The sequence below is a fragment of the Athalia rosae genome, chromosome 1 (genome assembly GCF_917208135.1).
Source record: "Athalia rosae chromosome 1, iyAthRosa1.1, whole genome shotgun sequence".
Lineage (NCBI taxonomy): Eukaryota > Metazoa > Arthropoda > Insecta > Hymenoptera > Athaliidae > Athalia > Athalia rosae.
In genome coordinates, this window is record NC_064026.1 from 27,774,363 (window position 1) to 27,796,845 (window position 22,483).

A 22,483-nucleotide genomic window follows, 5' to 3' on the forward strand; every position below is an offset into this window, starting at 1 on the left:
ATTTGATCTAACGCATAACTTCGTTCGACGCTGACGATGATTTGTAAATCAGTGAAAAAAATATAAACCGCGAAAAGAGAAGCGAAGAGAGGTAAACAGAATTATCGTATCACTTTCTCTTTTCGACTTAAGAGGATTTTCTCCCGATCGTCGTACACCTATAGCACAACTCTCAGTTATTTACCACAATATGAGGGGGACGTCGTTCCTTTGGGATGTCGATAGCCCGAAGTGATCCGGATTTCATCTTTCTCTTTTATTTTTTTTTTTTTGTTTCCGCTCCTCAAAAAGAGGGTAGCTCGGTACACATAGACGCGGATTTTCCCTCGAGATGAAAAGTGAGGGTAGTTCGGGATTCCCGTTCCACCAAATTTTCATCTTTCGAATGAGCACGGCACTTTTCCGCGCGTGTTTACATCACCGATGTCTACCGAACCGCCGCGCCTGAGGACCCTTTCCCTCTAGAGGCGGAGGACTCGGGGGCTAACTCACCAGCTGCAATCGCTCGCGAGCTGTAAATTCGATCTTTTTACACTTCGCCAAGTTTTACTTCCTACACTCGTTCGGGAGAGAGACACGGGTCGGTTAACGCCCGTCAATCTTTACGACTACGAGGTCGAAGACAACGACCATCAAAAAAAATCTATATATCCAGCCTTCCGTCCACGAGGAATCGTCCAAGCTGCTCTCAATACCATACGGAGCGAAATTCGAAATCCTTCGATTCGGAGATTTTTCCGTCGATACACTTCGGGATAGATTGCCCAAAAATGAAAAATTTTCAGACTCGATTTCCAATCAGATACGAGGCATTCCATATCGATTCGACCCGAGCCCGACCTCCTCGGCGTCTCGGATTGCACTCGCAATTTTTCATCGCAAATCTTTCAAATCGTTCAAATCTTTGATTAGAAAATTATTTGTTACAGATTTTTGAAAACCTTCTACAGAGAATTGGGTACCAGAGATCCTCCGCATTTACCTGCGTGGGCGTCACCTCTGCCGTTGGGAACTTTGTGCCCGGCACATTTTCAACCACATCTTCAACTGATTCACAAAAGCGAGCAGGAGCATCGCTTGGAGAACATTAAACTGGACCAAATTTTCGCCCCTGTCAGGGTAGGTAACAAATTGAAATGTGAAAAAGAGAAAAGAAATGGAGGGGAGAAAAAAAAAAAAAAAAAAAAAAAAACAAAACGAAATCAGAATAAATTTTCCGCCATTCGCGGGACGTTATTATATTCGCATCGAAAGACAATGCGGGTACGTATGTTGGAATTTCGGACCATTGCCCGCTGAAAATTGGGGTACTACTTTGGGTATAAATGTTTTGGAAAAAAAAAAAAAGAAATAGAAAGAAAAAAGTAAAAGGAATACCCTATTCACCGTTTGTTCAAATTCCTTCCGTACCTATACACCGCGGTGTACAATATTCGGTGCACCGTGTATACAGAGAGCATTGTACGGGGATACCACTGATACCACATAAAACAAGAGATATATATTTCATGGTAGGTCTGCTGTTTTCAACCCCTATCCCACCCCCTCGCCGTTCCTCGCTCCTGCTCCCGCACGTTTTATACAGAAACTGTATGAAATGGCGGATATTTTGCAGTCTAGAAGCAGCGGTGGTTCGTAGGTATTGCGTAGACCGCCGAACAAATACTCTCCTCTCTCGCTCATAAATGTTTTTCTTCTTCCTTCTACTTCCGTGGAGAGCGGACTCTCGGATGTTACTTTTGATCGTACGAGGGGCGCACGGAACGTGGGGCAACCGAGGGTGCCGGAAACTGGGCAGCGTGCCATTCGCGTTCAGTTTATGCTGATGCAGATAATTGGAATTCTCTATTTTTATCTCCTTCTCTCCTTCTCTCCCTCTTTCTTTCTCTCTTCAGTTATATACATAGTCTTATCCACATATATTATATCATACATACCTTGACTATCCGTTTAAACCGTTCTCTATATATACACATGCCTATACCCCACGTACATATCGCACTGGGTCAAGTACCCCGAGATTCAACCGCTGCCAAATACAATCCTTTCAAAAGATATAGATCCTCGGAGAATTCACTCCCGGTAAATCTCATTGTCGGTAAAATGAATGCGAAAGTTTTTCGAAATAAGAATAAATAGAAATGAAAATGGTGGCATGCCCGTTTTCATCGTGTCATCTTAATCCTTATTCTTCCGCGACGTACGTCGTACGTATACATACCCTTATACCTGTAATGCGGTGTAGACGTGCGGAAAATATTTTCTATCTGGAGAAAATTATATTCTCTATTATACATATATATATAAAGATGTAATTTGCATGATATCGACTATATTATATGATATTATAATTGCATAGCCTCAAGCCATATACCTGTAACCTACCGGTTTGATCTTTATGGCAGTAGAATATTCTATGTGTTCCTGAGAATTATTATTTCATTTATTTATTTATTTTTATTTTTTTTTTTCCCGTTTCCCGCGATCTTCGGTTTGGCGGTTAGTTTGTAAAATTGTGAGATGGAAATGAGAGCGATCCCCTCGTGTATAAAAATAGGGGGGGGGGGGAGGGAAAAAGCAAAAGGAATCGGAGTAGGATTCGGAAATTTTTTCAACCGTGAATAAACAGAGGAGAAAAAAAGATCGGATACATGTATCCAACGAACGGTACGGGTACGTAGCTTGTATCGTGAAATATATCTACATATTACACCAGAAATAAGTTTCAGACTTATAAAATTTCAATAACCAGTCGATTCCGCCACGATTTATCCGGTTTATCATCGGAGAAAATATTATTCAACGTGAATATACATGTACGGATAACTCCGCAGCTCCCGATTATTGGTCTACTTTTCTATAATAATATATGTGCGCGCGTGAACCGTTGGAATTTCAAGAGACTAGAATTCACTCGACCTGAAATTAATTTTTGTTATTACGGTATAATTGTAATATTTTAGTTCACTCGGCGATATGATCGTACGGAGTAAGCGCGGGATAACGTTTTGGAAATTTGTCTGACTTACGAAGCTCCGCGAGACCAGCGGGCGACAACTAAATTGCGAATACCAATTATCCTAATGCTTACGACTACCTGCAGCAGCCCCCCGATGCGATGCGATGCAAATACGTATCCTATGCCGCCGAAATAACACACAGAGAAACCCGCGGATACGCGGATACTAACCGGCGGAATTTGTATGCGTTCGTTGTGTTCGTACGTAACCCGACCTATTTACATATTACAGGCCCATATCACGTATAAATTATCCGGAAAATTTACGTATCCTAGATAAATAGGTGTGTCTATGAAGTGCGGATAATATTCAGGGCAGCATCCCGAATTTCAAAATTATCGATAACAATAATTATCAGTAACACCTCTTCTTGTATTATAATTGTCCGAACTGTGACTTTGATGTACCGATGATATCCGGTGGATTTTCGATTCATTTTTAGGAAAGAAAACCCCGTCTCCGTGGTCCGATCCAGAAATTCTCTTCGCTTCGGTCTTGAGCGAAATTTTTTTTCAAAAAGTTTCCCGAAGAACTTCTTCGAAAATTTGTCGAAAGCTGATGGGAACAAAAGCAGACCGAGTTCCATACATTGTCCAAAGAATCGACGGTGAATAGTGGCTTTATGGGAAAGTATCGGAACGCGATAACTCAAAAAGTTCTTCGCGAAATTTCGCCCGGGAACATTTTAAGCGAACTAGTTCTTCATTTGGAATAACGCGCGATCAAAAGGCAAGGGAAGTAGGTTTCGCAAACATCCAGTGGAAGAAACTTTCGGATTAGATAGTTCAAACTTCCAAGGACATCCTCCCTCGTAGACAAAAAGATGATCAACAAAAAATATATATACTCGGAATCGCCGTTGATTCCCGATTTTCTTTTTCTACCTACCCCCTTTCAAAAGTAAATCGCCGCGGTGCGAAACTGTAACGAAGTTTTCTTGTTTTCAGCTCAGCGACGGTTCGGTTTCCGAAGCTCCTCGTCGCGTGGCTGTGGAAGGGGGTCCGGGAAGCGGTCGAACGACGCTTTGTCTGCGTATTTTGCATCAATGGGCGACGCAGGGAGACGGTGCTTCCCCGGCTTTGGCATTCATCGTTCCATTAAGGGAGCTAAGAGGAAGTCAATTGCTGAGTTATTTATCGCGTGAACTTTTTCCCCGTACGGCGTCTCTCGGCGACGCCGTGGCCCAAGTTTGGCGAACGTTACACCTCATGGAAGACAGGGTCCTCTTCGTCCTCGACGGCTACGACGAATGCGTCGGCGGTAGGGCGTCCCTGGGCGACGCGGTCGACCTTCTCGAGGGTCGTCTTTTCCCCGATGCTCGTATACTGGTAACGTGTTCGCCGAAGAATTCGCCGGCTCTTTCGCCGCTCGTTCAAAGACGGATAAATCTCGCGGGACTGGAATGGCAACACGTGGAGAGACTTTGCGCGGCTTATTTTATTCACAATGACATCGCCGAAAGAGTCAGAGATTTCCTCGAGGTCCTCAACGCCCAACCGCACCCCGTGCGACAACTGGGGCAACATCCTTTGGGATGGATCATGTTGTGCTCCCTTTATCAGGACTCGGGAACATTGCCCGAGGAAACAAGCGCGCTAGTACAAGCGGCGGTGAAATGTATCGTCAAAAGAAGTCTTGACCCGCCGGTTCCGCACAACGAAGAAATCCCGGGACATTGCAGAAAACGGCTGGAGGATTTCGGGAAGCTTTCATTGGCGGCGCTCAGAGAGGGTCGCTGCTGTTACACCGAAGCCGAACTCCGTGCCAGAGGTGGAGGCTTGGAGGTCACGAGACTCGGTTTCTTGACGCGTGGACTTACGTTCGGTCAGCGTCGTAAACCTGATTTATTCACACCGATTCATTCGGCGGTCGCCGAGTTCCTGGCCGCCTATTACCTGACTTCCGTCGCGCAGTACACGAATATATTACGAAGGGAATTGGAAGGACTCCCTTCAGGGATAATCGGTCACCTAGCCGGACTTTTAGGACCAAAAACACACTTGATTTTGAACCAACTTTGCCCTCTCGAGGTACCGCCCAGAGCCGTCTTCTCGCTTTTAAAAGCTGCGGGTAACAGCGACGGAAATATAGCGGCCGTTTGCAGATTAGTCGGGGCGGGTCCGGCCTTTGGACCAGCTCCCAACGAGCCGAGATCGGCACCTCTGGTTCACACCGTTCCATTAGAACTCGAAGGATGGGCGAGAATCCTGGAATCTTCGGCGTGCACTTTGGAAGCTCTGGAAGTTGTTTTCCAGGTTGAGAGAGGGGCCGATCCCAGATACTTGGATGACTTTTTCGAGGCTCTGGGCAGCAACGAGAGCGTGAGACTCGTTCGAATCACCTCACTTCTCGGACACGAATTTCCCGCCGACGAAGCCCAGAGGCTAGCCAGACACTTGAAAAGCGTATTGAGAAAAAAAAGGCTCAACGACTTCGAACTGGTGATCACGTGCCTCGAAGAGTCGGCGCATGATAGGTGAATCCTTTTTTCCTGTAGCTCGATTTCAATGGCATGATACGAAAAAAACGACCATAAATGAACGAGACTCGCTGTCAAATTGACCGTCATAATTGCAGCTGTGGAAACGCAGCGCTTAATTTTCATTTTTCACGTATAACATCATTCGTTTTTCGTGCGTTTTTTTGCCAAATTTATATTACAAACGGAAACTACTTTGTGGTAACATAGGCATATATCACGATGTGTTGTTAGAGAATTCGTGTGTGATTGGTCCGGAACTGACCCTAGCCAAAAGGTATACTTTGTTCGTGATCTGAGAGCAAATTTAAAATAAAGTACGAAAGCTACACACTATAAGAACAAACACGGGAAGGAAGATAAAGGATGATATGGAATGAGAGAGAAAAACAAAATTATGGTCTCCACGCATCGGGAATTCGGTATTTTATTACACAGTAGAGTTCATTCGCGGAAATTTTGTGCTGCAGGAAACATAACTTTCCCCTTCCTCCCAAAAAAAAAAAAAAAAAAAAAAAAAACGAGAAAAAATAAGTTACACTGGCTTTTATTCGTTGCCGACAAAGAAATAAAGGACATAGACAAAATGACGTACCCTATCTCGAGGCGTCGCTAAATTTTAACGGCACTTTATAAAAATATCAGTCGTCTGTCTACGCGCGTTTTTATCTCCCGGTATCAAGATGCGAGCGACTTTCTATTGGGTCTTATTTTCTGCCATTTCATTTCTCCAGTTTTTCCAACGGATATCAGAAGTGATTTTTTTCTCGACTCCGTTTTTTCTTCATTCGCTTTGTATTTCAGGCTCGAGTGCGTGGTGAGCGCGCTGTGTCGCGGTCTGACCCAAGCCTCTCCTCAACTCGCCCGTTTGGTACTGGACATGAATCTATCCGGCGAACAAGTCTCGAGGGTATGCGATGCCCTTAGAAATTGCGTTCAGGTTCAGGCCCTCCATTTGCCCCACTTGGGATGCGGTCGTGAGGGACTCGCCTCCGTAGCAGAACTCCTGAAGGAGAGACCTCTGCTTGCGTTAAATCTGGCGGGAAGTTGGGGCGCTAAAAATGAGGATCCATCCAGTTCGGGCATCAGCATGGGTAAACCTTTTTTACCTCCCAATTTTATTAGGATACGTTAAACGCGGGATATCTCGCGTATTATATCACCGTACCCCAATAAGCTCTTCATAAGTAACGAGCATAAAATTTCGTTCACTCGTTTGTCTTGCTTTTATTTTCGAAGCTCTATATCGTCGACGTATCGACAGAACGGCGTCGATAAATCTACTCCGTAAAAGATAGGTCGCGTTGGAAAAAAAAACGAAAGAAATCAATAGATAAATAAATTGATAAGAGAAAAATAAAATTCCGACGTCACACTGCAGAGCGCACAGGATATCTGGAATATATGAGAACGTACGTACAATATAACATAATGGTACAGCGCCGGCACCAAGATCAGGTTACATATAAAAACGGAATTTTCTCGATAAAAAATCCTGTACTGCAGATATAACATCGCGACATGATACATATCTTCGCTCGAATATCTTTCGCCAAGTCAGCCCGTTTACAACAGCGGAAAAGAAAAACAGTAAAAAAAAAAAAAAGAAAGAAGTTGATAAAAAAACGTTCGGGAATATATCCCGCTCGAAAAAGACATGTATATAAACTAAATGAAAAAAAAACAAAAAATACTAAAAAATAAAAATTACGGTACGTATCCTGCACTATATGTATTGGAAAGGGTGAATATTTTTACGGGCGCGTCGGGAGTCTTGTGTATTTTATATTTTTATTAGACAGATCGAAAATTGTGAAACCGTTATCTGTGTTATGAAATATAATATAACGCGTATAATATTATATCGTTGTGGAAAACTGCCGATTTTCGGCGTGTATCGCGCGTATTCTAGGGAATAATAATCGGGCAGGTATATACTATACAGGTATAAATTTTGATAACACACGTATAACGATAACGGCTATAATTTCTCTTTAGGTGATGCACACACAGGTGAACGTATACGAAGGTATACACAATTATATCTCGTGTACAGAGGAGAGTTAACTTTCTCCTGCTCAACAAATGACACTTCCAAACCGAATTCTACCCTCGGAGGATATCGTATTAATCATGACTGTCAGGTTCCGTTCATCCTCCGTAATGGGTTATACTATACACTAACTATACACGTATATATATGCTGTACAGTTACGCTCGTTTCCAACTTGACTCGCACTTTCACCCTCTCCCAGCTCACCCCTTTTGCAGCAGCCAGCGAGCTACCGTCTCATTCACTTTACTCGGAATTACGAACATTTCCGCGAGATGTTCCTTCGTACCACCACTTCGGATACATCCTGTCAGAATCTCATTGTTGTTTTTCTTCCGCAAGTCTTCATCTCGTTATTTGTTCTAATCGTTAAGTTCAACCGTCCGTTTTTCCATGTTACCTTATTTCCGTGCGCGTTGCGTTTAACCGGCCCGAAAAGGAGGGTTGACTTTTCGAAAGCGTGGCACTCTCCTCGGGAATTTTTAGTTCGAGAAATCCGAGGTTTTGTAATACCGGTAAGAGGGAATTTCATCGAAGTGTCTTTTAGATGGATACATCGATTCTTGAAAAGAATTTCTTTCAACTCTTTACAGTCGGGGTAGGTATACAGCTGTACCGGCAAACTGTCCGTCTACAGGACGCGCCTCTTTTCTCAAGAAATCCCAACTCCTCGAACAGACAGTTTCCCAATAGTTTTCACCCCTTATTTAACTTTATTTTCTTCTATTTCCTGTCTTCAGCTATTCCCTTATTTATTTTTACGTATCTTTTCCTATTTTGTCTCTTCTTCGCCGCATCTTTTCGGATTCAGATAAGCGTAATCGGATGATCACATGGATCGTATCGTACAGGCCTCGAAATCTGCCTTCTTTTAACTTCCTTCCACTTTGTGTAATTAATTTTTCAATTTTTAATTTATTCATCTTATTATCGCAGTCTTTGCCTACGATAATTGGGACCCCGTGGGCTCGTGATAAATGGCCGCGTTAAGACCTTGTACACGGTACATTACGGCGTATAGCTAGTAGGAAATTTCGCAGGGTTGTTAGCAAGTCGCGTTGGGTGAACAAGTGGCTGCTGCGCACTTTAGCCATAAGAGAGGAGAGTTGCAAGTAATTCGAGCGGCAAACGTCTTTCCCCACAAGTACAACCAGTATCGATGCGTATATTTTAAGTAGGCAACGGTCGAAACCGAAATTGTTGCGGAGGCTTTCAAAGAAAAGGAGGAAAAAAAAGGATAGAAAAATGTCGATAACGTTTTTGTTCGGTTATTTGTGAAAGATAAAAAAAAAAAATTGAAAAAAAAACAAAAAACGAGAGAACAAAAAGCTCTAGACAAACAGACATGAAACATGGTTTGCCCTGCGTAAAATCGAAAACGCTGCATCAGCATCAGCTGTGTCGTGTAAAAAATTTCATTTCCCCGAAGTACACGTACGTGTACATCGTTGTTGTTCATACACTTACACCGTCTCGCTTTTGTCAGCCTACTGCAGTAATTTACGCGATTTGAAAATAGAAATAGAAGCGTGAGGTAATTTTCGAATGAGGTGAATATCGGAAAATGTGGATAAAATATTTCTGCAGAAATGAAACTGCTGCGGTGGAATTTAGTAGTATGTATATATAGATTATTGTTATTCGGACGTAAAGCGGGCAATTTTACAAGCGAATTAAGTGATGCGTTTCAAATCTCGTTGCATCAGGGCGAAATCTCCGCGCTATTACCGAAACTAGACGGAGTACGTAATCTATAAGGTGATAAATGGGAACCGTAGCCAAGTTGCGAGGTTCTTATTTTGTTTACTGTACGGAATCTACTTTGCATGAATTTATTTATCCACACTACCCTGAATTTTTACTCTCGCAAAATACGATTCGATACAACCGACGCCCTATGAAGAGAAAGAAAAAAATGAAATAAAATAAATAAAACCTTTTATCCTTGCACCATTTTTCTTCAGACCTGCTCATGTATATATACATGTACATGAGAATACTACTCAACTATACGCTATATCATAAATAATTCACTTTTTATTTTCAAATTTTTATATCCTTAAATTCCTTTAGCTTACATTATGGCGGGGTTTTTTTTTCTTTGCTCTCGACGTCGCGATCACGAACTGCAGCATTAGCTACGCTATAAGAACCACGTGTTGTGAATGTGATGCCGTCGTACCGTACAAGCTTATACATATAAAATCTTGGAGTAAGGCAGAAAATTTCTGTATGCTAAAGCCGTTCTTCGGGGTGGTTTCAGATCGGGGGAGATCGTGGTCTCGTTGCCGCGTCGTAGCTTAGGTGTATAGATACGAGAAAAGATTCTCGCACGATACGAAAATACCACCTTTTTTAAGGCTGCTTGATCCTTTCCCACAGACAGGGTATCCCCTGAATATGACATCGTCGCGTGGATTCAATATTTCAGCAATTTCGATAACCAGTCAAATTTTAGATGTGCTTAAAAGCAAAGAAAAAAAAAATCAAAACTCATATAGAACCACCACTCTATGGGAAACATATTCCATGCATGTTACAAAAACTGAAGTCGAATCATCCAGAAAAACTACCCCGGATTCGTTTATGTAATTTTTTTTTAAATTTCTCGGTTTGCGATCCTAAGAATTTTGTTTTCTGTTTTGTCTACAGGTTCCGGTTCCGGTTCGGGAAGCAGCGGGTGCGCGTCCAGCACCCTCGGAACCTTGCCCTTGAATCGTTGTTACTCCTCGCTTCCAAGAGGCGCCCCAACGGTTTATGGAAGTTTGACGCGACCCGCGACGCTTCCTCGCCTTCCCCTAGGTCTAGGTCCCGTCCCTATGCCAAACGAAAGGGATAACGGCAGCAAACGGAACAGCGACAGCGTCCTCTGTCACCGTTTGCCACTTTTACACCCTCTGCCGACCTGCGATTTATCTAGTCACCAGGGGACCGGTTTTCACGAAATTTTCAGCGCTATAAGGTAACCAAAATATTCCGATATCATCCCTTTTTCTCATTTTCACAAACGAAACCAGCTATAGATATACGAGTGCGCACGTATAACATATATTTCCTCCGCTCATAATATATCATAAATAGAGGTACACGTGCAGGTGTACGGTATGAACGCGTGTGTCGTTCTTCCGGCCCCCCCCCTGAAGTTTGCGACACTCCGAACAGGGGTGGCTTTTCACGAAATTGCAAACAAAAATTCTTGAACAAAAAAAGAACAACAAATAACAAAATAAAAAAACCATATAAAAAAAAAGAGCATTCCAGGGGTTGTATTTTTCAGACATTTTTATGTCTGTCGTAAAATTTATATCTTTGCGGGAAATGAAGAAAAACCGCGTCCCACACACTGCATACGCGTTATACACCCTGTGTAATAAATAATAATTATACGGGAAGGGGAGATGGGGTTCCAGTAGGTTTTTACTTTTTTCTATCCCCCTTCCTTATATTGTTATCACGTCGTAAGAAATGTATATTGGTGTGAGTTTTTTTTTTTCTTTTATTCCTTTTTTTTTCGTCGGAGACTACCTGACGGTAGATTACCATGATGTTCTGTTTATGTTATTAAAAAAAAAAAAAGGGAGAGAAAATCGAAGCCGATGTATCATATTTTGGTGTATTTTCTGTTGGGAATGCTACGAGCTAACTTTTCCGCAAACTTTTCACGTAACGATTACCACCGCCGCGCGCGGTGAGATTTCTTAGCAAACATTCTTAACCCAATTCCTAACGAGCCACACTGACAATAAGGACGAAGTAGAGGGAGATTCCATGGAGATCAGACCCGAAAATTCACGAATAACATGCGCACTCGAAGAAACCGTTTTTACAAAAATAACGCAGAAAACATATTCATGCTATGGATTTGAAATAAAAAATTATGATGGTCCTGTTCAAATTCTTTCACGGAGGAGATCTGCTATTTTTTTTTTTTTTTTTCAGTGATATCAAGGAAAAACGTGAGAACTGAATTTGAATTTCGTTTTTTTATAGACTAAGATGAAAGAAATCGGTCCCAAAAGATTATGCCAATGAAGTTAATTCTCGTGCGTATATTGCATATGCAATTTCGTGTTAAAATGTTGTTCTCTTTCCTCGAATCTAAATTCTGAAGGACCTTTTTTACTCTCTAGAAAACCGAAAATATCGTTTTTTCTCCCGAATTGGGGTAAAATTACCCCCTGAAACTTTTTTCATATTTTCTTTTGTCGTAGGGAAGAAAAATATTTCTCAGAAATTCGTGTTTGCTTTCCCTAAAATCATGGTATAAGTGCGTAGAGGCTGTCTGCGTATGAGGGCCATTAATCGCGTCCGCCGGTGACCCTGCGCAGGGGTGGAGATAAATGATCGTTAGTTATTTTTATTTCCTCGGAAATATCAATCGGTCTCTCTCAATCAACGGCAGAAGGTATAGAGTCGATTTCTGTAGGTGTACAAGTCGGGTTTCTTAGGAGCTACGTAACCCCTCGCTGTTAGTACGTAGTTGAAGTGACTCGACTTTGATTTCTGAACTTCGACGTTCCGATATGGTGAGCCGCAATTCCGCCGCAATTCTGACACCCGCCAAAACCGCGCGCTCGGTGAATTGAGTGCCTAACTACCAACGCCCGCCATCCATTAACGAACACTTCGTTATACTCCCTCAATTTCTTCTCCGCCACTATTATACTATACGTATACATATATACGTACGTATGCGTATAACACCCGCTAAGTTTTAACAAGGGTTCCCAAAACGTTCACTTTTATCAGACGCACGGAACGTTTACCCTGTTAAATTGATAGGTGGTTATACATCAAATAAATCAGGGTCTTACAGGTGAACGTTTATCCGAGGAGGTATTTTATTTCTCTCTTCGATTTACTTCATGTTCAGTGCCTTAAAAAATTTTGCGATCATTTCGCTTGATCGTATTATTATTTTTTTCTTTTTATTTCTCGTTCTTTTCACCAAAGAATCGATATACCAACTGAGAAATGAAAATAAGCATCGTAAATCTTGACAGTATAAATGTATACAAAAGTTTTTTGATTCGTTTTTTTTTCATGTTTTCCCTCCAAACTTGCGACTGTATATAAAATCTCAAGCTTCATGGGGAGGAAAAAATTCACTTGTGGAGGTATACCTATACGTATTTTCACTCGATACACTCGATAGCTTGATACTGATCGGAATTTATTTATGCATCTTATTTCCTTTCTCATTTTTTTTTTCATTCATGACTCTTTCATTTTTCAAACCACTACAGAATTCAGTCATATTCGGTTATTATTTAGTGCAAAAAAAACCGACGTATACGGTCTCGTATTATGTATAGTATAAGGAGAAAGTTATTGTAATAATATACATGTATACCGCGGCTGCTTGGAAATTTGAAACTACGTTATTTTGCTAAAAGAAAATTTCTGATAAATCAAAAAGAAAATTGAGAAATGTTTGGCAGTGAAGTTCGAAGAAGTAGCCGGTAGCAATCGGAGGGAAAAAAAAAATTATAATAACAAAGGGCCAATAAACTTTGTGCAAAAGTCCATTCGGGAACGCCCCCTTGTTCCAGCTAACGGTTATTTTATTGTTTATTCAATTCAATAGGTTCTCTGTTGCGCCTGACTGCTCGTGACGCTCCCTATCAGGGTTTTCTTTTTGCTCTACGAGGCACTTGGTCCTATTTTCTTTGATTGATGGGATTTCCAAGATCCTCGGATCGGAAATACCGTACATGTAACTTTCCCTCGTATTACAGCGAATAAAATATAGTCACTTGAACAAAGAATAGTTCTCCGAAAACCAATTCAGAGGTATGACGAAGAGAAAAAAATAATTCTTCGATAACGTAGGTATGGTTTTTTGAAATTATTCGGTTTGACATTTTTTTTTGGTACGGTATACGGTTTCATTCGTGCATACAACTATTTGAAAACTAACAACGTTCGATATTTCATTCGTTATTGGAAAATGAAAATATCACAAATTCCATGTATGTACCTATTATAACTAAATGTAACAAATTTCGACACCGAAAATATGCAGCTACCAGTTATTCTGTGGGAGGATGAAATCCCATCGTGTATATTATGGTATATACACATACTATTGTACGTAATGTATACCTATCGGTGTGTTAGTTTGAATGGTCCGCTTATATTCGACTACGAAAATTTACAGCCCTCAACAACAGACTGGAAGAGATAAACTGATTACGGGCAATACCGCACGGTTTTTACCAGGGGGGGAAAATACGTCACGGTACCACCCTTCGGCGCGTGACTAACTTTAATTTTTTAATTTCTTTTTTTTTCGTCCTTTTTTTTTTTAGCTTTTATTCGGTTCTTCCATTATACGGGAAATTGAAATCGATATCACGTGCAAAATGCGTGTTCAGCGGAAATGGATATCACCGGCTAGATATACATATGTAATTGTTTTTTTTTTTCGTTTTCGCTTTTTTCTGAACTGCATCTACTTTCATTGATATTTATATCACAAACATCGATGTTTTCAAAATGCATTTCATATATTTTATTCCAACCATCTCGTATATGTGATCAGATAAAAATGTCTCTCACACGCCGTCGATCTTTTAGCTTTTAGATTCAACCGAAATTCATTATTTTACACTTACTGGGAAATAACTATATCGCATACCAGGACTAGATAATCAAAAAAAAATAGCATTTCGATTACTTACCATACGGTATATCTGGGGTGGTCGAAATTGCGAGGAGTGGGAGGTGTGAAAGAAGAGCCAGAGAAAAATGTTGGAGAAAAAACTTTCTTCTTTTGAAATCGGTAATACATGGCTTTGAGATATCACTCTGTACATATGAAAAGGAAAAAAAGTAGGAAAAAATTCATGGAGAAATAGAAAATAATGAACCATCTTTAATAACCCGGATCATAATCACGCCCGTAGCTCTGCACGATGAATTGGAAGCGAACGTGCTATAGGTGCAGGTATTTTAATTAATAAATATAAAAGCGTAGCTCGATATCTATTGATGGCAAATTTCCACGTGAAAGTTGTGCTCGATCAAAGAGGTATCGATATAGTTATAAGCGCGCTTCTTTCCGTTTACAATCTATACGTATAGCTTCAGGAGGATCGGAAGATTCGATGATGTGTAAGAACGTTGTTGCAATTTCTATTGGACCGATATGAGAATCGATATACCCCATCATATTCTTCCCCTATATATCCGTGTGAGATAACGCTAGTTTCCTGTTTTAGGGAGCCAACTTGCAAGCTGCGATCATTGAACGTGTCAAAGTGTCTTCTCGGAAGTTTAGACGCCGGATGTCTGGCCGAAACTATAAGAAGCGCGAGACACTTGGACGCTTTAAGAGCTGCGGGTGCCTCCAGACCAGCTGATATGATGCCTCTAGTTTTAGCCGTTACCGAAGCACCGTGTCTTCAACTTTTAGATCTCGCCAGTCCAAGACTCGCTCTCGACGATCATCCTTCGAGACTTCTTTGCCACGCGTTAGCCAGGAATTCAACACTCAAATTGCTCAGCCTCGAGGGATGGACCTTCAGGATAGAGGTGAGCTTTTTTCTTCTTTACTTTCCACCACTACCTTCATTTCCCTCGGTTCAAACTTCCCCCACACATTCGCTTGAATACCCGACTTACTTCGATGTAATGTCCGATCAGTTTAGATCCGACTAGATCCATCTGGATCAAAACATATCCGAACAGATCTAAATTTCGCACCACTTTCAAAAACGTTGTCAATGTCGGATCTACTCCGAGAAACCCAATGTCGGATACGTTTAGATCTGATCACATCTGTCCAGATCGAAATAAGTCCGGATAGACCTGACCTCACCGACCTCCAATTTTATGATCTTAGATTAGATGCGATCGAGTCTGATTAGATCCGAAATGTCTCAAAACACAGTTCTGCATACTTCTCGAGCAGTCCGGTTATCGCCATTAGCTTCAACTTTGAGATTGAAATAGCGACCTGCGTGCCTTTGCATCGTCAGCGAGGATTGTTGTGATCGTCATTATTGCTGTAAATCATAATTATAAGTGAATTCTCGTTGCAAAAGGATTCAAATCAGCGTGATAATGCAATGGCAGTAGCACAGATGTATCGGACATATCTATGGTGGAAGAGTATTAGGATGTGTTTGGTAATCTGTGACGGTGTACAATATCATGTACCCCGTGTAATTAATTATCGATCATCTATGTATGTATATATAGGTACTTGTATAGGAAGTAATTGTTTCTCGTCTCTCGCTAATTACCACTACTACTGCTAAGTGTAACCAACCATTCACCCATCTGCACCTTAATCCATCCTCGTCTCCCCGACAGGGAAGACAAACTTCGCGAAATAATAGCTGCCTACGGGGATATTCTATTATATCAAAACTCCCGGTACATAGTGCATATGTACAGGTATATATGTACGAGCAACTCCCTCCACTTGATAAAATATTAAGATTTCGCGAGTTTTGTGCAGGAAATTTATAACCGCTCGGAATTATTAGGGAGAACCAAACGGTTAAATTTCATATATTCATATTTGGAAGGGAAAAAAAAAGAAGAGTACACATATTCCTTCGCCTTTCCTCGTTTTCTCTCTGTCCCTCACTTTGTGGGCTTGAATTATTATTACGATAATAATATTGGTATCAAATTTATCGTTTTAATTTTTCTTTTCGTGTTTTTGTGTTTCTTCCTTTTTCATTCTTTCTCTGTCGCGCCTTACAGGATGGCCGCATGATCACGTTGAACGCACGGGGTTTCGGATATGCAGGGGTAATAAATAATCAAATAAATATTCAAATCGTTAAACAAGTCAGCTGCAAGCGCGCGAGGAGTTTAAATAAATTTTACCGGGTTATAGCAGCGTATCCTTTTCGTAATATTGCGTACTATAAATTTTCCGTTGCTATAGGTACATACCTTCCTCGTCGTTGCTGCTATTCCGCTGGTGGTAGCGCACGGGGTTGAATGTTGGGGCCATTTCCAAATTTGCATGAGAATACGCGTTACTTAGCGCGCCTCGGTGCGGGCGGCGAATCGCTATATGTACTTATCATATACATAGATATGTAATACATATATTAGATTTCGGTAAACGCAACGTTTGTACCTACCTATTTATACCTATACGTAACTACCCTACAATACTGCGCACGGCTATCTCGCGGAAACACACGCGCCTTGAAAATACCCAAGGAATTGTATTATGCATGTACAGCTGCTGCTTAGCGTACATAGAAACGCGTACATAATATTAAATCCCGTGAAATTGTGTGAAATTATATCGCAGGCTCCCACGACGTTCTCCCTTTTTCATTCTCTGTTCAATTCAGCCCGGAGTTCGAGTAACCTAGGAAACAAATGAAGAGATTCATGACAAAACCTACAACGATTAGAAACAAAGCTTCACATATGATCCCTCCGCTAATCCCGAGGAAGAGCGAAGGATAGAATATTAGATAGTATATGGTAGTAATATTATAATCATCCTGCGCAGTCACTGGAAATATCACTAAGATCAGAAAAGCTGGAGAAATGGTGTATAATGAGAAAATTTATTTCACATTCTTTCATTTTCTTTTTTTTTTCATCTTATTTCATTAAATTTTGAGAAGTACCCTTTTGAAACCCAAAAAAAGTGTGAGTTGGCTTTTCTATACTTCTCAGCCTTCGATAAGTTCAAATGTCAAGGAGTTTGCTGGAATTTTTTCTTTGTTCTTTTTTGTACCTACTTAAAAATAAATCACCAGCCCCCGCTTATTAATAATGTACGTTTTATTCGGGTGTGTAAGATGTGATTAAATCGATTGGTGGGATGGAGCGAGCGGCATTGGTTGTGTTTCTTGAAAGTCAACATGGCGTATAACAGGCGTGCGATTAACCGTTTATTTAACGACTTCGTCGAGTATAAATCACTAATTACTTACCGATAAAAGTTAATTACTGCAGAGAGGGCTAGGATGGGGCCGAGTATTATCTTCCAAGTTTTCAACTATTATAATCTTCTTCGCATAAAGGAGAAGGAAAATCTCCAAAGAACGCGGAAAACGCTGATTATATGTATATCAAATTGTCTTTGAAAATGTTGTTTTATGAAGAATGAAAATCGCCGCAACGCTAAAGAATTTCGTCGACCAATTTACCGCAGTTGTTTCATCCGTTTTTCGCACATCTTTATGTACATACCACTGGAAAATCTCTTATTACATACGCGGGTTGTAATCAAATAGGAATAAGTGGGAAACGTAGATGTTTTTCTCAATTTGTTTTTCATTCTCTCACATTTCCTTCATAATAATTCGTACCAGTAGATATGAGACGTGGACAATAAGTGTGGTCCATTGTTATTTGACCAAGTATGGACTATAACGGGCGCTTTTCCTCCGAATAATAGAACTTTATTTTCTGCTTCTCAAAATAAACAAGAGCTCATTGAATGTGGTAGTATTATAAGCTCTGGATATGTGGTAGTAGATTTTTACCGTGAGCATTTGGAAGCTGCTTTGTGAAAGCTTCTGGGCTGACGGACTTTGACTTTGACAAATAATAAAAATTCAGCGAATCGACGAACGTTCGAAACTCCCCTCCCTATCTTCGAGGCGTCGTAGGACCCGTTTATCCTAAGGACGACGCATGGTTGCCATGGCAAAAGTTCCCATGACAACCATATCCATGACAACCGTTGCCATAGGAACCACTAGATGTACCGACTCAAAAATTGACAAAACTCTCAATAAACGTAGAGAACGTTGCCGAGGATGAAAAAATCCAATGAGGAAAAAGAAAACTAAAAGAAATGAATATTGCAGAAAAGTAAAAACTTAAAAAAAAACAGACTGAAGAAGTAGGTAAAGTAATCCAGCGACCAGTTTCGCTGCACCAACACAGGTATCTCGCGACCGTACATATTGTTTAGTTTTCAAGAAAACTAGCTAGCTGGCTGGATAGGATCAGGAACGAGATTGCCTGCGAACCTTATGACCTTACGTATATGTATTTATGTATGTACATTGTACATATGTATATCTAGTATTTATATAGCTCGGAAAAAAGAACAAGGCGACATATTCCTTACATGCAGCACTAGCAGCTCAAGCTCATCCTGGCTAGACACCCATATTCCAGCGTCTTGCGAAATAAGGACGAAGTAGAGAGCCGACAATGAGAACCGAAAATTTAAAACCAAAATCCTAGGCGAGCTTATAGAAAAATCTGCACCTGCAAGAGACCCGCACCCCCTTTATTATATCGTCGTACGAATCTCTTTTTTCATTCACTACATTCTCACGAAAGCATATACTTACTAAGGTGTATACTTTCAAGCATGATATGTTAAGTTTTGCATTGAATTATCGGATACATGTAGATTTGTGATTCATATATCGCAATTTATTTTTTTTTTCTCTTATAACGAAGAAAGATATATAATCACTGTAGTAGCAGCCTTTGGGAGATAGCATCCTGAGAAATATCCCATAACCGTTAGCTTTCATTGGTTTGACAATGAGGTAGTATTATATATTTTGAATAGCATGCGGTAAGAGACGGGGGATGATATTCTACAACGAAATTTACACAAACAAGCTTAGAACGTCCGCAGCTTCGGGTTAACGACGCGTTTAAAATCGATGCGGGATCACTTTTGCACAACGAAGGTAATGAGCAGGACATTAGCGTTGGTTCATCTTTCTGGAATTTTAGATAACCTTTACCCCATACCCCAAAATTTTCGAAGAGGGGACTTTTTTTATTTATGGTGGTTTTTTTCATCTTCTCACCTGCCGGGTATCACATCGGAGAAACAATATCCTTATTCACTGAAATCCGTATTATCATACAGCTGCACGGTATAATATAATTATATAGGTATAAGCGGATAGGTATACTCTGCTACCGCTGTTTGAAAAATGTGTGTTTTTAAAGGTGAGCGATTATGATAACGAATTTCCTTGGAAGAATGAGCAGTTCGAAAACCGCAAGTGAACTCGTTTGATATCGATGTGGGGATATTGCGGCTTGGTGGTTGTTTGCAAAACGGCCGGGCCACTACGGCGTAACTCGACGACCTTAAATCTGAGGTGACAATCACGAGGGTGTATTGAACCGATGGCAAATTCTCCCTCAACGACAAAGTACTCCGAAGCGGGGGGGGAAGGGATTTTGGAGCGGGTATATTATAAGCGTGGAGTTTGCAGTGTAGGGTTTCAAAAATAGAGAAAGAGGAGAACGGAGCTTAACGAGCGTTTCGCTAACAACAAGAACAAAAACGTAGCGTAAAGTGACTAAAAACGTTCGGTGATGAGAATAAATATTTAAATGAACTGCAGGCGAAAACACGAATGAATTCTTTACGGAATATTCTAAATATTTTCATAATTTCCACAGGAATCCGATAGTCTGTCGGTATTTTCGGAACTTCTGAGATGTACTAGTGTAAGAGAACTAAGTTTATGCAACGCCCGTCTTCATCTTGCGGTCCACGAAGGTCCTTTGTCAAGATTGGGACGGCGCGATGACGCTGGTGCAGAACTTTTACGAGCCGCCGCACCCCCTGCTTGTCCTGCGATAGTTTTTCTCCGACTAGCTGGTTTTCAAGTGAGTTCGGAAACTTCATTAAAACAATTCTAAACCAGAAAATTGAATGATCCGTTCAACGTTTTGCCCGAATTTATTTTCAGGTGACTGTGAACGACAGATTGGCGCTTCGGGGTCCGCTTTTGCTTCCTTTTTTGGCCGGTTTCACCGCATTAAGTGAGTTGGATTTGTCGTTAGATAAATCAACAATCGGCGGCAGCAGTGGTTCGCTATTATTCATCGACGATAAAACTTTGACAAGTTTTTTCAACTGCTTGTCAACGAATTTCCGAAACTTGCAATCACTGAGGATAAATTTCTGGCGGGTAACGCTCGAAGATTGCGATCGAACGATGCGTCACATATCGAAGTACCTTAGACTATGTAACTTGAGTTTTCTAAAAATGAATGGACTCATTGTAACGGATAGTGTTAAAAAAGTTCAAATAGAACACAGCTTCTTACACACAATACTCAGCAATCTTCAATGCCTCGCATGGTTGTGTCTGGACGGTATTGAATTAACTGAAACTCAAGCTACTCTAGTTGGAAAATGTATAAGAGATCGTTTTTCCGGAAGTTCGTTAGAAATCAGCGCAAAGGATATTAATGTTAAGTCCGTTAAAGCTCTCGTAGCTGCCGTCGAAGACGGCGGAAGGGCTGATGTAATTTATACAGGAGGTGCACATTGCAGATTGCGAATATCAAAGGTACAAAAAAACGGTAAACATAAGAAAAAGTGAGCACATCTATCCAGAAATGTCTTGGAATAATTAATCTTCTATATGAAAACAAGAACACACAAAAATGAAACAAGACGAATGCGATAATAGGCTACGCCGAAAGCGAAAGCACTATGATTTCTCGCTGCAAGTCGTGACGCGTGCAGATTTTCAGGAATCTGAAATCGGGAGCAAAAATGTATATTGAAAAGTGATACACGTCGAAAGGTAAGGTCAATGCCCGATGCTAAATACATAAGTATATACACATATAAATCTTTAATACGTCAGAAAAGTTGCGCAGCATGAGAGGTGATCGCGTAAAGTATGCATATATAAATATATCGATGTAGCTTTTTTGACCCCGTTGTCGTTGGCTCGCTTAACGCCAAAAAAAGAAAGAAGAAAAAAAGAACTTTCAGAATAAGTACATATAAGTAACATGAACTACACACATGATAATTCAGGTTTGCGGAAATATCAAAAAAAAATCAAAGAAAAAAGCTTTTTTAGAAATTTTTATCAACGACCGATCGATTCGAAGAAAATGCGTGTTCGAAGAAAATTTGAAGAATATTATAAATTAGAACGCGAAATGAAAAAGAAAATTATGTGAAATTAGTTACTTCTTTGAGATATATATATATGTATAAATATATATATTTTTTTTTATACAGACCAAAAAGAGAAACGATCGATAATATTCTTAATATTATTATGGTTGTTCTTGTTGTTATTGTTATTATTAGTACTATAATTATCACTCTGATGATATGAACTGTATACCGAATAGAGGCTTTATATTTTATCGTAGTTCTCCGGCTATTATTATTATCATTATTGTTATTATTATCATTATTATTATTAATATAATTGATATTATTATTGATATAATGACTATTGCTATTATTATTATTATTATTCTCATAAATTGCTGCTCAACAAATTCTAAGGATTACCGATAACAGCTTATCGAGATTCTGGACCGGGGGCTTATTTATAAAACATGAAATCTTATAAATAACATGTATCCATACATTTATATCAACTAATATAGGTCGTGACAATAGATCCGTTCAAAAAATGACATGAAATAAATTTTTCCTTGAAAAATCAAGCGTAGAAAGAAAATATTATTCTCAACAGTAGTTAAAATGAAGACAGATATGTGAAAAATGTTTGTAACATCGTGACGAGTCATCGAGAACAAATTACCTAATCAAATTTCTGCCAAGCTCTGTATAGTATGAAGTATTATATATAAATAAATTTATGGGTGTTTATGAGAATGCTAGATATGTAATTATATTGATTGTAATAATAGGTTTAACGATCTTATAAACTTTACCGGTGAAATTGTTGGGGGTTTAGAAAATTTTATGAAATATAATAATAACAATAATAGTAATAATAATAAAAATAAAAATAATTATTATTATAATTATGATCGAACGATGATAACGGTATTTATAATCATAATGACTATGATGACGAAGATGATAATAAATTATATAATATGAAGTATTTAAGGCTATTGTATAAAGTATATAAACTCGTCCTTATAATATCATAACTATATACATACATAATTATCGAAAATAATAATAACGATTATACCACAACTGACAATGAGTATAATTTG

The 22,483-nt window shown here is 39.9% G+C and overlaps 1 protein-coding gene across 1 annotated transcript in view; it reads left to right on the forward strand.

The window, feature by feature from the left end:
• The window catches only part of LOC105692314, an 89,285-nt gene extending 68,012 nt beyond the window's left edge, over nucleotides 1–21,273 (forward strand). The window contains exons 4-10 of the mRNA XM_012411434.3: nucleotides 930–1,119; nucleotides 3,968–5,496; nucleotides 6,304–6,593; nucleotides 10,205–10,514; nucleotides 14,776–15,088; nucleotides 19,931–20,140; nucleotides 20,224–21,273. Coding sequence (XP_012266857.2) covers nucleotides 930–1,119; nucleotides 3,968–5,496; nucleotides 6,304–6,593; nucleotides 10,205–10,514; nucleotides 14,776–15,088; nucleotides 19,931–20,140; nucleotides 20,224–20,862 — 3,481 coding nt within the window. The 3' untranslated portion in view covers nucleotides 20,863–21,273. The remainder of the gene's footprint in view (nucleotides 1–929; nucleotides 1,120–3,967; nucleotides 5,497–6,303; nucleotides 6,594–10,204; nucleotides 10,515–14,775; nucleotides 15,089–19,930; nucleotides 20,141–20,223) is intronic.
• The last annotated feature ends 1,210 nt before the right edge of the window (nucleotides 21,274–22,483 follow it).